The 13,163-nt window shown below is 59.8% G+C and overlaps 2 protein-coding genes across 9 annotated transcripts in view; both read right to left on the reverse strand.

Annotated features, from left to right (window-relative positions):
- Tspear (thrombospondin type laminin G domain and EAR repeats) overlaps positions 1–13,163 on the reverse strand; it is a 51,995-nt gene that overhangs the window by 21,895 nt on the left and 16,937 nt on the right. The window contains exon 2 of the mRNA XM_090331535.1: positions 5,687–5,925. Coding sequence (XP_090187661.1) covers positions 5,687–5,925 — 239 coding nt within the window. The remainder of the gene's footprint in view (positions 1–5,686; positions 5,926–13,163) is intronic.
- LOC150069769 (uncharacterized) lies at positions 8,910–9,722 on the reverse strand. Of its 8 annotated transcripts, none has more exons than XM_090333870.1 (3): positions 9,408–9,722; positions 9,220–9,350; positions 8,910–9,171 (listed from the first exon to the last, which is right to left on the reverse strand). In XM_090333870.1, exons 1-3 carry the CDS (start codon positions 9,720–9,722, stop codon positions 8,910–8,912), a joined length of 708 nt encoding a protein of 235 aa, XP_090189996.1. The 8 variants fall into 8 exon arrangements, with proteins under 8 accessions (XP_090189996.1, XP_090190001.1, XP_090190012.1 ...); XM_090333875.1 differs by having other exon boundaries at positions 9,220–9,306; positions 9,391–9,722; XM_090333886.1 differs by having other exon boundaries at positions 8,910–9,095; positions 9,222–9,269; positions 9,348–9,722.

Below are 13,163 nucleotides of genomic sequence, written 5' to 3' on the forward strand. Positions count from 1 at the left end.
TGGGGCGGGAGGAAGGCGCCCCCGAAGCCCCCAGGGTGATGGCAGAGGTGCTCTTGATCAGTGCCTACTGAGCTCTGGGAGCCATGCGGCAGTCCAGCCAGGGGACACAGTGCCCAGAGCCTCTGGTGGGAAGCAGGCGACTTCAGGCCCAGGTGCTGGCCACAGTGCGCTGCCCTCTCCTCAAGGACCTGCTCACCCCTGACTTGCCCAACAGGTTACAGCTGTAAAGGTCAGCTCAGGTCCTGCTGTCCCAAAGAGCTGAATAGCACAGGACACAGCACAGCCATAGCTGAACAGCTGGGTGCTGTGACCAACAGCCCTCCACTTGACCTTGACCCTCCACCTGGCCTTGACCCTCCACATGACCTTGACCCTCCACCTGGCCTTGGCCCTCCACCTGGCCTTAGCCCCCCCCTGACCTTGACCCTCCACCTAGCTTTGACCCTCCACCTGACCTTGACCCTCCACCTGGCCTTGGCCCTCCACCTGGCCTTGGCCCTCCTCCTGACCTTGACCCTCCACCTAGCTTTGACCCTCCACCTGACCTTGACCCTCCACCTGGCCTTGGCCCTCCACCTGGCCTTGGCCCTCCACCTGACCTTGACCCTCCACCTAGCTTTGACCCCTCACCTGACCTTGACCCTCCACCTGACCTTGACCCTCCACCTGACCTTGGCCCTCCACCTGGCCTTGACCCTCTACCTAGCCTTGACCCTCCGCCTGACCTTGACCCTCCACCTGGCCTTGGCCCTCCACCTGGCCTTGGTCCTCCACCTGGCCTTGGCTCTCCTCCTGAACTTGACCCTCCACCTAGTTTTGACCCTCCACCTGACCTTGACCCTCCACCTGACCTTGACCCTCCACCTGGCCTTGGCCCTCCACCTGACCTTGACCCTCCACCTGGCCTTGGCCCTCCACCTAGCTTTGACCCTTCACCTGACCTTGACCCTCCACCTGACCTTGACCCTCCACCTGACCTTGGCCCTCCACCTGGCCTTGACCCTCTACCTAGCCTTGACCCTCCGCCTGACCTTGACCCTCCACCTGGCCTTGGCCCTCCACCTGGCCTTGGCTCTCCTCCTGACCTTGACCCTCTGCCTGACCTTGACCCTCCACCTGGCCTTGGCCCTCCACCTGGCCTTGGCCCCCCCCTGACCTTGACCCTCCACCTAGCTTTGACCCTCCACCTGACCTTGACCCTCCACCTGGCCTTGGCCCTCCACCTGGCTTTGGCCCTCCTCCTGACCTTGACCCTCCACCTAGCTTTGACCCTTCACCTGACCTTGACCCTCCACCTGGCCTTGGCCCCCCTCCTGACCTTGACCCTCCACCTAGCTTTGACCCTCCACCTGACCTTGACCCTCGACCTGGCCTTGACCCTCCATCTAGCTTTGACCCTCCACCTGACCTTGGCCCTCTACCTGACCTTGACCCTCCACCTGATCTTGACCCTCCACCTGACCTTGGCCCTCCACCTGACCTTGACCCTCCACCTGACCTTGACCCTCCACCTGGCCTTGGCCCTCCACCTGACCTTGACCCTCCACCTGACCTTGACCCTCCACCTGGCCTTGGCCCTCCACCTAGCTTTGACCCTTCACCTGACCTTGACCCTCCACCTGACCTTGACCCTCCACCTGACCTTGGCCCTCCACCTGGCCTTGACCCTCTACCTGGCCTTGACCCTCCGCCTGACCTTGACCCTCCACCTGGCCTTGGCCCTCCACCTGGCCTTGGCTCTCCTCCTGACCTTGACCCTCCGCCTGACCTTGACCCTCCACCTGGCCTTGGCCCTCCACCTGGCCTTGGCTCTCCTCCTGACCTTGACCCTCCACCTGACCTTGGCCCTCCACCTGACCTTGACCCTCCACCTGACCTTGATCCTCCACCTGACCTTGGCCCTCCACCTGACCTTGACCCTCCACCTGGCCTTGGCCCTCCACCTGGCCTTGGCTCTCCTCCTGACCTTGATCCTCCACCTAGCTTTGACCCTTCACCTGACCTTGACCCTCCACCTGACCTTGACCCTCCACCTGACCTTGACCCTCCACCTGGCCTTGACCCTCCATCTAGCTTTGACCCTCCACCTGACCTTGGCCCTCTACCTGACCTTGACCCTCCACCTGATCTTGACCCTCCACCTGACCTTGGCCCTCCACCTGACCTTGACCCTCCACCTGACCTTGACCCTCCACCTGGCCTTGGCCCTCCACCTGGCCTTGGCCCTCCACCTGACCTTGACCCTCCACCTGACCTTGGCCCTCCTCCTGACCTTGACCCTCCACCTGACCTTGATCCTCTTCATGACCTTGACCCTCCACCTGATCTTGACCCTCCACCTGGCCTTGGCCCTCCAATGACCTTGATCCTCCTGACCTTGACGCTCCACATGACTTTGGCCTTCCACCTGACCTTGACCCTCCACCTGGCCTTGGCCCTCCACCTGACCTTGACCCTCCACCTGACCTTGGCCCTCCAATGACCTTGATCCTCCTGACCTTGACCCTCCACATGACTTTGGCCCTCCACCTGACCTTGACCCTCCACCTGACCTTGGCCCTCCTCCTGACCTTGGCCCTCCACCTGACCTTGACCCTCCACATGACCTTGGCCCTCCTCCTGACCTTGACCCTTCTCCTGGCCTTGACCCCTCCACCTGACCTTGACCCCTCCACCTGACCTTGACCCTCCACCTGACCTTGGCCCTCCACATGACCTTGGCCCTCTACCTGCCCTTGACCCTCCACCTGACCTTGACCCTTCTCTTGGCCTTGACCCCTCCGCCTGACCTTGACCCCTCCACCTGACCTTGACCCTCCACCTGACCTTGGCCCTCCACCTGACCTTGGCCCTCTATCTGGCCTTGGCCCTCCACCTGACCTTGACCCTCCACCTAGCTTTGACCCTCCTCCTGACCTTGACCCTCCTCCTGACCTTGACCCTCCACCTGACCTTGACCCTCCACCTGGCCTTGGCCCTCCACCTGACCTTGGCCCTCCACCTGACCTTGGCCCTCCACCTGACCTTGACCCTCCACCTGACCTTGATCCTCTTCATGACCTTGACCCTCCACCTGACCTTGACCCTCCACCTGACCTTGACCCTCCACCAGGCCTTGGCCCTCCACCTGACCTTGACCCTCCACCTAGCTTTGACCCTCCTCCTGACCTTGACCCTCCACCTCACCTTGACCCTCCACCTCACCTTGACCCTCCACCAGGCCTTGGCCCTCCATCCTCCCTGGCCTCTTCCATGGCCTTCAACCCCTCTTGGGGCTGCTGCCCTTCCCACAGGCCTCACTTCTGGGTCTCTCTCAGGGAGTCCATTCTGAGAATCACTGAGAAACTTCCTCATCACAAAGCTGGCAAGTCAGGTGAACGATTTCCAGGTCTCCATGGCCCCTGCCCCATCATGACCAGCGCTGGGACAAACCCAGGAGTTAGGGGACACTTTTGTCCAGACATACCAACTTTCTTGTGCCTGCTCAGAGCCCTTCAAGCCCGCACATCACCTCTCAGGCTTCTGCTGGCTCAGAGCAGCCAGCAGGCAGGGCTTCCTCTGTCTTGGTGCTTAAGGATTCATGGCATCCCTAGTGTGTGGATGGGGGATGGGGGAGAGATGAGTTGTGTAAAGATGCATTTGAAGGCCCAGGTAGGGGGTGCAGTCTGTAGCCCTGGCTCTGTGAGAGGTATAGGTAGGTAGATCAAGGTCCACAGTGGCCATGTGTAAAATAACTAGAGCAGAAAGGGCTGTGGATGTGGCTCAAGTAGTACAGCAAGAAGGTCTTGGAGTCAAACCCCAGGGACCATCCAAACAAAACAAAACAAAACCAAACTCAACCAAATGCATGACGACCAAGCATTCCTTTGTTATGAAGTAAATTCCTTATTACGCTGAGAGTAACAACTTGGGATAATGACAGATGTAACACAGAGTCATTTGTCATGGTCAGTGAGTGGGCTGGGCTGTGGGACTCACTACCTCCAGGCCAGCTGGCTTAGGACAGACCCTGCACATCAGTGGAAGGCAGGGACGGGGGCAGATCCCGGACACAGAGGCCCTGGTATGGGCAGCCTGACTGGGGCTGTTTGAAGCTCCATGCCACATTCCCGGTGAGGAGATGGCACTCCAGGGGGTCTGCATCTGGTCTGAAGCTGGGGCTGGGTGGCCTCGGGGCTCAGGGCCCTCTGGGCTCTGGTGGGGGGGCTCGGGCCCTCAGGCCTCTGGGTTAGGACTGGGGGCTCCATGCCCATGGGGTTCTGGGGAGGATTCGGGGGGCCCTTGGGGCTCAGGGTGCTCAGGTGCGGGCATTCTGGAGTGCAGGGTAGGGAGAAAGCCAGCCAGCCCACCAGGGCAGTGCATGGTGAACCTCATGTGGGGCCTGCTTTCCAGGACAAGGGTGCCCTCTTCTCCCAGGACCCTGATCCTCCCGGGGGTGCCTGCCCCCAACCAGGGCCTCCTGGAGACTCCTCCTCCCTCCTGGTGACTCCTCCCTCCTGGTGACGCCTCCTCCTTCCTGGTGACTCCTCCTCCCTCCTGGTGACTCCTGCTCCCTCCTGGAGACTCCTCCTCCCTCCTCCTGAGTCCCTCCTAGTGACTCCTCCTCCCTCCTGGTGACTCCTCCCTCCTGGTGACACCTCCTCCTTCCTGGTGACTCCTGCTCCCTCCTGGAGACTCCTCCTCCCTCCTGGAGACTCCTCCTCCCTCCTGCTGAGTCCCTCCTAGTGACTCCTCCTCCCTCCTGGTGACTCCTGCTCCCTCTTGGTGACTCCTCCTCCCTCCTCCTGAGTCCCTCCTAGTGACTCCTCCTCCCTCCTGGAGACTCCTCCTTCCTCCTGGTGACTTCTCCTCCCTCCTGGTGATTCCCTCCTGGTGACTCCTCCTCCCTCCTGGTGACTCCTCCTCCCTCCTGGTGACTCCTCCTCCATCCTCCTGAGTCCTTCCTAGTGACTCCTCCTCCCTCCTGGTGATTCTTCCTCCCTCCTGGAGACTCCTCCTCCCTCCTGGAGACTCCTCCTTCCTCCTGGTGACTCCTCCTCCCTCCTCCTGATTCCCTCCTGGAGACTCCTCCTCCCTCCTGGTGACTCCTCCTCCCTCCTGGTGACTCCTCCTCCATCTTCCTGATTCCCTCCTGGTGACTCCTCCTCCCTCCTCCTGAGTCCCTCCTAGTGACTCCTCCTCCCTCCTGGAGACTCCTCCTTCCTCCTGGTGACTTCTCCCTCCTGGTGATTCCCTCCTGGTGACTCCTCCTCCCTCCTGGTGACTCCTCCTCCCTCCTGGTGACTCCTCCTCCATCCTCCTGAGTCCTTCCTAGTGACTCCTCCTCCCTCCTGGTGATTCTTCCTCCCTCCTGGAGACTCCTCCTCCCTCCTGGTGACTCCTCCTCCCTCCTGGAGACTCCTCCTTCCTCCTGGTGACTCCTCCTCCCTCCTCCTGATTCCCTCCTGGAGACTCCTCCTCCCTCCTGGAGACTCCTCCTCCCTCCTGGTGACTCCTCCTCCATCTTCCTGATTCCCTCCTGGTGACTCCTCCTCCCTCCTGGTGACTCCTCCTCCCTCCTGGTGACTCCTCCTCCCTCCTGGAGACTCCTCCTCCCTCTTGGGCCATGCCTGGCCCTCCCTGGGGCCGAGGGGGGGCTTGGGCGCGCCCGCACCGTCCAGCCCGTGGCGGCCCGGCCGGCACCTACATGTCCACGGGGCGGCCGCAGTCCGTGGTGAGGGCGAAGGACCCCGGCGACACGGCCAGGACCAGGGTGTGCCAGCGGCTGTCGGTGAGGCCGGGGCTGCGGAAGGACACGCGGGTCTGCCAGGCGCCGGCCGCGTCCTCGCTGAGGAACAGGAAGTGCAGCTGGGTGGACGAGAACCGCAGGCCGAGCAGCAGCGCGTCCCTCTCCTCCGCCACCACCGACAGCAGGTACTCGTTCTTCTGCGGAGAGCCGGCGTCAGGGGCGGGGCCGGGGCCGGGAGGGGGCGGGCCAACGAGAGCGGGTGGACCAATGGGAGAGGAGGGTGGGGCCAATGGGAGCAGGGTGGCCAATGGAAGGGGGGCAATGGGAGAGGAGGGTGGGGCCAATGGGAGAGCACGGCGGGCCAATGGGAGGGCAGGGCGGGCCAATGGGAGGGGGTGGGCCAAGGGGAGAGGAGGGTGGGGCCAATGAGAGGGCAGGGTGGGCCAATGGGAGAGCAGGGCGGGCCAATGGGAGGAGGTGGGCCAAGGGGGAGAGGAGGGTGGGGCCAATGAGAGGGCAGGGAGGGCCAATGGGAGAGCAGGGCGGGCCAATGGGAGGGGGTGGGCGAAAGGGAGAGGAGGGTGGGGCCAATGGGAGGGGGGCAAGGGGAGAGGAGGGTGGGGCCAATGAGAGGGCAGGGTGGGCCAATGGGAGAGCAGGGCAGGCCAATGGGAGGGGGTGGGCGAAAGGGAGAGGAGGGTGGGGCCAATGAGAGGGCAGGGTGGGCCAATGGGAGAGCAGGGCGGGCCAATGGGAGCAGGGTGGGCCAATGGGAGGGGGTGGGCCAATGGGAGCAGGGCGGGCCAGTGGGGGGGCAGGGCGGGGCGAGGAGAGGATGGGGCGGGACTAGAAGCAGGGATAGAGAGTAAAGAGGGGGCGGGACCAGTGAGGGGCAAACTGGCAGGCGAGCAGGGCCAATAGGACAGGGGAGGGGGCGTGGCTACAGGAGAGACTGGGGCTAATGGAGGAGGGTAGGAGCAGGGACCTGAGAAGGGGCGGACCCCTGGGGAGGGGAGGCCTGGGGAGGAGGCGCAGTGGGGTGCAGGCTGGGGCCCAGGTGGTGGTGGGCGAGCGGGAGGCGGCAGGTGGACGACCCTCTCTAGGTAGGGCCGATCTCAGAAACACAGCACCCCCAGGCCTGGCATGGCCGCTCCCCACGGAAACCAACGCGAGGGCCGGATGCGCCCCGGAGCGTGGGCTGGGCATGGGAGCCATGGGGCCAAGACCCTCACGGCCAGTGACCCAGGGACCCCGCCCCACGGTGGGCGGAGAGACGCCGAGTCCCGCAGCGCGGCGGGGTAGCCAAGAGCTCAGCCAGCCTCATGATCTCAGCCAGTGCCGAGCTCAGCCAGCCTCCTGATCTCAGCCAGCCTCCTGATCTCAGCCAGCCTCGAGCTCAGCCAGCCTCCTGATCTCAGCCAGCCTCCTGATCTCAGCCAGCCTCGAGCTCAGCCAGCCTCCTGATCTCAGCCAGCCTCGAGCTCAGCCAGCCTCCTGATCTCAGCCAGCCTCGAGCTCAGCCAGCCTCCTGATCTCAGCCAGCCCCGTGCTCAACCAGCCTCCTGATCTCAACCAGCCTCCTGATCTCAGCCAGCCTCGAGCTCAGCCAGCCTCCTGATCTCAGCCAGCCTCCTGATCTCAGCCAGCCAAGAGCTCAGCCAGCCTCATGATCTCAGCCAGCCCCGTGCTCAGCCAGCCTCCTGATCTCAGCCAGCCTCGAGCTCAGCCAGCCCCGTGCTCAGCCAGCGCCAAGCTCAGCCAGCCCCATGCTCAGCCAGCCTCGAGCTCAGCCAGCCCCATGCTCAGCCAACCTCCTGATCTCAGCCAGCCTCGTGCTCATCCAGCCCCTTGCTCTCAGCCAGCCCCGTGCTCTCAGCCCCCCTCCCCCCCTGCTCAGCCAGCCCCGTGCTCAGCCAGCCATGTGCGTGGCCCTGGAATGGGCTTCAGTCTGGCGAGTGTGCATTCTAAACGCCACCCAGCCAGAGAGTGCTAAGGACAGCGTGCCAGGCACCTGGAAAGATAGCCTGGGGTCTGGGAAGGGAATGGGGAGAGAAAGTAAGGGAGGCAGAGCTCAGCTTTGCTAGATGGAATGTTCTGGAAATGAGAGGTGGAAGTGCCTGCCAGAAGCCTGACCTCCAAATGTTGGGTCCACCTGGGTCACTCAGGAAGAATAATCAACACCGGCTTATATAGAATGCGACCAAAACCCCATGAATTCCTGTCACCATGAGGAGTAAAAGTAAGGAAGTGAAGCTAAGCTCCAGTAGCTCCCGCCTGTAATCCTAGCCTGTGAAACAGCTGAAGAATGGAAGTATGAAGCCAGCCTGGGCAGAAAAATCTGCTAGAGTCCATCTCCAGAATAATCAGCAAAAGGCTGGCTGGAGGCATGGCTCAAGTGGTAGAGAGCTAATTGGAGCAAGCAAGCCAAGTAAGTGCAAGGCCCTGAGTTCACACACCAGTATGAGGGGGGGCGCAGGAGCAGGAGGACGGGGAGGAGAGGGGGAGGGGGAGGAGGAGTGATAAAAGTGATTAAACCTTAGAGGTAACTGAAGTATAAAAGCGACGAGGTGTGTGTGGGGGGGGTGTGGGTGTGTGTGTGTGAACGTGGAAATGGCCCATCTGCTCCATGTGTGATGCACCTGTGTGTCTGGAGAGGTCAGAGGCCTCCTGGGACCTTCAAATCTCAGTTAATGTTCCCTTCCACAGATGACCGCTTGTCCTTACTCCTATTTGGGGACATGGAGACTGTCTGATGGGGGCTCAGCTGGGCCCACCTGTCAGGAGAAGGGCTCTTCCTCTGGCACATGCAGAAGACAAGTGTGACGCCTGGAACCTGGCAAGTGACTAGTCCAAGCCACATCACTCACTTCCGAGAGGCCGTGCGGAAGAGTCTGACTTCTGCTGCTACTGTGAATCCCACACCTTGTACCCCACAGCACAACAGGAGCAAGAGGAGCTCAGGGAGTTTATTGGAGCTCAGGAGGGACTGACAGGGGGAAGCGAAGGGCAAGGAATGCAGAGCGGAGGGATGCAGAGGAGGCAGGGCTGGGAGATCAGGTCAGCGCCGGGACCTGTGAGAGCTGCAGCCTAGGGGTGATGGAGCTCGCCCTCATCCTTGTCAGGAGCAGAGCGACATGGCCGTGGAGGAGGGACCTGCACCCATGGCCCTGGGCCCTGCCCGTCAGCAGCAGGATGTCTGCCCACAGCAGGCCTGGCGGGAGCAGGCAGGGCGGCACAGCAGGGACACACAGGAGGCCGCGGGGCGGCAGCAGCTGGGCTGGCAGCAGGGGGCACAGCAGCAGGAGGAGGTGGGCACACAGCAGGCGGGCCTGCACACAGGCCTGCACAGCAGGGACACGCTGGAGGACTGCTGGCAGGGAGAGGAGGGGCAGCAGCAGGGCTGGCAGCTAGACTGCTGGCAGCAGGAGGAAGAAGCCCCACAGCTCACGGGCTCGCAGCTCACGGGCTTGCAGCAGACAGGCACACAGCACACGGGTTTACAGCACACGGGCTCGCAGCAGACAGGCACACAGCAGGACTGCTGGCAGGGAGAGGAGGGGCAGCAAGAAGGCTGGCAGCTAGACTGCTGGCAGCAGGAGGAGGAAGCCCCACAGCACACGGGCTCACAGCTCACAGGCTTGCAGCACACGGGCTCACAGCACACGGGCTTGCAGCAGACAGGCACACAGCACATGGGTTTACAGCAGACAGGCACACAGCAGGACTGCTGGCAGGGAGAGGAGGGGCAGCAGCAGGGCTGGCAGCTAGACTGCTGGCAGCAGGAGGGTGTGCAGCTGCTGGTGCAGCCTGACTGGCAGCAGGGGCTGCACACTGGGGAGCAGAGGAAGGTGAGGCTGGGGGCAGGGGCGCAGCAGCTGGGCTGGCAGCAGCTGGGCTGGCAGCAGGGCTCGCAGCAGCTCTCTGGGCAGTCGTCCACCTGCCAGGAGGCGTTGGTGCAGGCGTCGGAGCAGACGGACATGGTGGAGGCGGCCATGGTGGCTGGGCTGGGAGGAGGAGGGGTGAGTGTGTGTGGGTGTGAGTGGGTGTGAGTGTGAGATGCTCTGGGCTCCTGGGCTTTTATATACAGCCAGGTGTTTTCAGCTGGGGATTCCAGGAGCCTCCCCTTCCTTGTCGGTGGCTCTTCCTTGTTGCTGTTTTGAGCTGGGGTCTGGGTCCTTATTAATTCTGGTGTGTTTACACATAGCCCTGTCGCTGGGGTCAGGCACAAGCACGTGCTGAGGGCTGCGTGGACGGGCATCTCTCTGTTTGGTATTTGGTCTTCTAAGCAAACGTCCCCTGCATGCACGGTGTCCTTGCTCTGCTATCCAGGCCTGCTGTGCGGGGAGGATGGGAGTTCCATGCCTGGGCCCCGGGGAGGAGGGATGGGTGCCTGGGGGCCCAGAGCCAGGGCAGAGGAGCTGGGGAGAAGGCGGGAGTGGGGAGGAGCCGCAGAAGACATGCGTAGTCAAGTCTAGTGCAGATTGGCAGAGACGGAGCCAAAGGAGAGCGGGAGGAAGGCGGGCTTCTCTAGAGGACAGTCTTTTCAGTAAGGGAGATGGGAGCCCGTCACTCACCACAGGCCTGGACACAGTTAAATGGCAGCGCCCTCGACCCTCTGAGGCCTAGCACAGAAAGAAACCCTACAGACTCCAGAAGGAGATTGACAAGCACCTTTAGCTTTGGGGTCTGGGGGTCTGAGGGGCAAGAAGTAGAGGAAATCGCCACTGTCCAGGGAAGATGACAGACTCCTGCTCCGGCCGTGACCCTGAGCAAGGCAGGTGAAGGGTTGAGGGTCTACAGGCATGGAAGCCTGGGCACACGCCGTCCCACCCAGCAAGACGCGGGTCCAGGGGAAGCAGAAGAAAAGCGAGGAGAAGCAGACCTACCACCCCCTTCCGAGGCAGAGCCCGGGTGCCTGCTCCCCTGTCCTGTGCCCCCCCCCGTGCCTCCCTGCGGGGTGCAGGTCTGAGTTTTGACACGCACGCAGTCCGGTGTGGACCACCACCGCACGAGCAGGAGCCCCGAACAAGCCTACAAAGCCTTCGTGCAAACCTCCCGCTTCACCTACGTTCTTTCTGCCACATTCACAAGTGGGCGTCTGTTGTGCAGGGTGACACAACTGTCAGCCTCTGCCTCGGGATGTGGCGAGGACGGCAGCTGTATCAGGACTGACAGCTCGGCAAGACGCACACCACTTCCCAGGCAGCCTTGACTCCTGTCCGTGATGATTGCACACCCAGCTCCGATGAACAGCATTGTGTGCAGGTGTTTGTCGTGGAAATGAGTTTTCACTAATGTAAACACCCATGAGGGCAGCTGCTGGGCTGAGTGGCCACGGAATGCTTATCTCCCTAGGGACTGCACGCCGCTCTCCCAAGGGCTTGGCCATCGTGCGTTTCTGCCAGCAGGCTAAGAGTTGCTGGTTGTGTGTGTGTGTGTGTGTGTGTGTGTGTGTGTGTGTGTGTGTGTGTGTGTGTGTGTATCTGTCAGTCATGAGGCTTGAACTGTGGGCCTGGGCGCTGTCTCTGAGCTCTTCAGCTCAAGGCTACCACTCTACCCCTGAGCACAGCACCACTTCCAGTTTTCTAGTGGTTAATGGGAGATTAGAGTCTCAAGGTCTTTAGTGCCTGGGCTGGCTTTGAACTGTGATCCTCAGGTCTCAGCCTCCTGAGTAGCTAGGATTACAGGTGTGAGCCACTGTACCTGGCTTTTTCTTTTTTTGCCGGACCTAGGGACTGAATGTAGGGCTCGGACATTGGCCTTGGGCTTTCCTCAGGCTGGTGCTCTACTCTGTGAGCCACCAGCTTTGCTATGTATGTAGTTCCAAGGAATTGAACCCGGGTCTTTGTGCATGCCAGGAAGGCATTCTACCACTAGGCTGGGCTCCTGGCCCAGTTGTGCACTGTTTCTCAGTGCTGTTCTGGTTGCTGGTCCCGAGGACCTGTGACGTGTCCACTCGCCAGGAGGTGCTGTGCTCACATTCCCGCTGCAGGGTCCCCACACCCTCGGCCACTAAGATGGGCGTGTGGTCGTGGTTTGGATGCAGCTGCTTTGGTCGATGTGTCACACATTTTCTACTAGTTTCCACCCTGTATTTTTGCAAACGACAGAGTTTAATATGGATGAAGCCAACCAGTCAACATTTCTTTCCTTTTTTTATGACATGTGGTGTCTTCATACAAAGCCATGGTGGCTCAGTAGGCTGAGATCTGAGGATCATGAGTTCAAAGCCAGCCTGAGTAGAAAAGTCTATGAGACTCTTATCTCCAACAAACTACCAAAAGCCAGAATTGGAGCTATGGCTCAAGTGGTAGAACACTGGCTTTGAGCAAAAAAAAAAAAAGCTCAGGGACAGTGCCCAGACCCTGAGTTCAAGTTCCAGTACTGCTTTTTCCACCCACCCCCTCAACCTCGAAGCCACATAGATTTTTTCCCCTAAAGGGTAAATATGTCTGCATTTTACATTTGGATCAATGGCCAGTCCTGATTTAGTTTTTACATGAAGTATGAGGCGTGAGATGTTTTTAAAGCTCACATTTCCCTCCCATTAGGTGTGGTATCACCACCCACTAGCCTGAGACTAGGTGTATCTCACTTGATCTCTTCCCTTTGGGTTTTCATGGTTCATATCGAAATTGTCACATTATATTCTAATGTAAGTCAGATTTTTAATACTAAACCATCAAACCCCAACTGCTTACTACAACACATAGAAATAGAATTGGTCTGTTTTGTTATTTTTGGTCCCATCCTGCCACCTCACTGCATCTGCCCATTCTGGAGGCCAACGTGGTCCCTTGAACAGACACACAGACTCCTGCCTTCCAGAATGTCGCTTTGTGTTTCTTTCCCTCGCCTTGTCTCACTTTGTAGGCTGTGGGATGGCAGAGGATGTGTGCTTCATAAAGAACAAATTTACAAGTCACAACTTGCTGTTGAATTCTGTAGTTTCCCAGAGTATCCATTGGTACTACCACATGATCTCCTTTCCCAGTTTATTTATCTTTTCCTTTTATTGATTTTTGAGGATTGAGCTAGCCTTGCATTCCTGGGGAGAAGCCAGCCTTGTGGTAACACGGGATCCTGTGCTATAGTTTTCTGAACTGTCCTAGGTTTGGACCTACCATATTGTGGAAGGAGCTGTGTAGAATCATCATTCTTTTAATCTTTAAACATTTTTATGGACAATGTGGAGCTGGAGGTTTTTTGGTTGGAGTGATTTTAAATTGAAATCAAGAAAGCAACCAAGAGGAGGAAAAGAGAAGTCAGAGAAAATATTTGCAAGAGACATGTCTGGTAAAACTGCTACCCACAATGACAAAGATCTCTTAAAACTGAACAATAAGGGAACAACCCAAACCAAAAATAAGCAAGAGATGAACAAATACTTTGCCAAAGAAGATGCACAGCATTAGACAAGCGTATGCAGAGATGT

Source organism: Megascapheus bottae, chromosome 1 (genome assembly GCF_031878675.1).
Source record: "Megascapheus bottae isolate mThoBot1 chromosome 1, mThoBot2.hap1, whole genome shotgun sequence".
Taxonomy (NCBI): domain Eukaryota; kingdom Metazoa; phylum Chordata; class Mammalia; order Rodentia; family Geomyidae; genus Megascapheus; species Megascapheus bottae.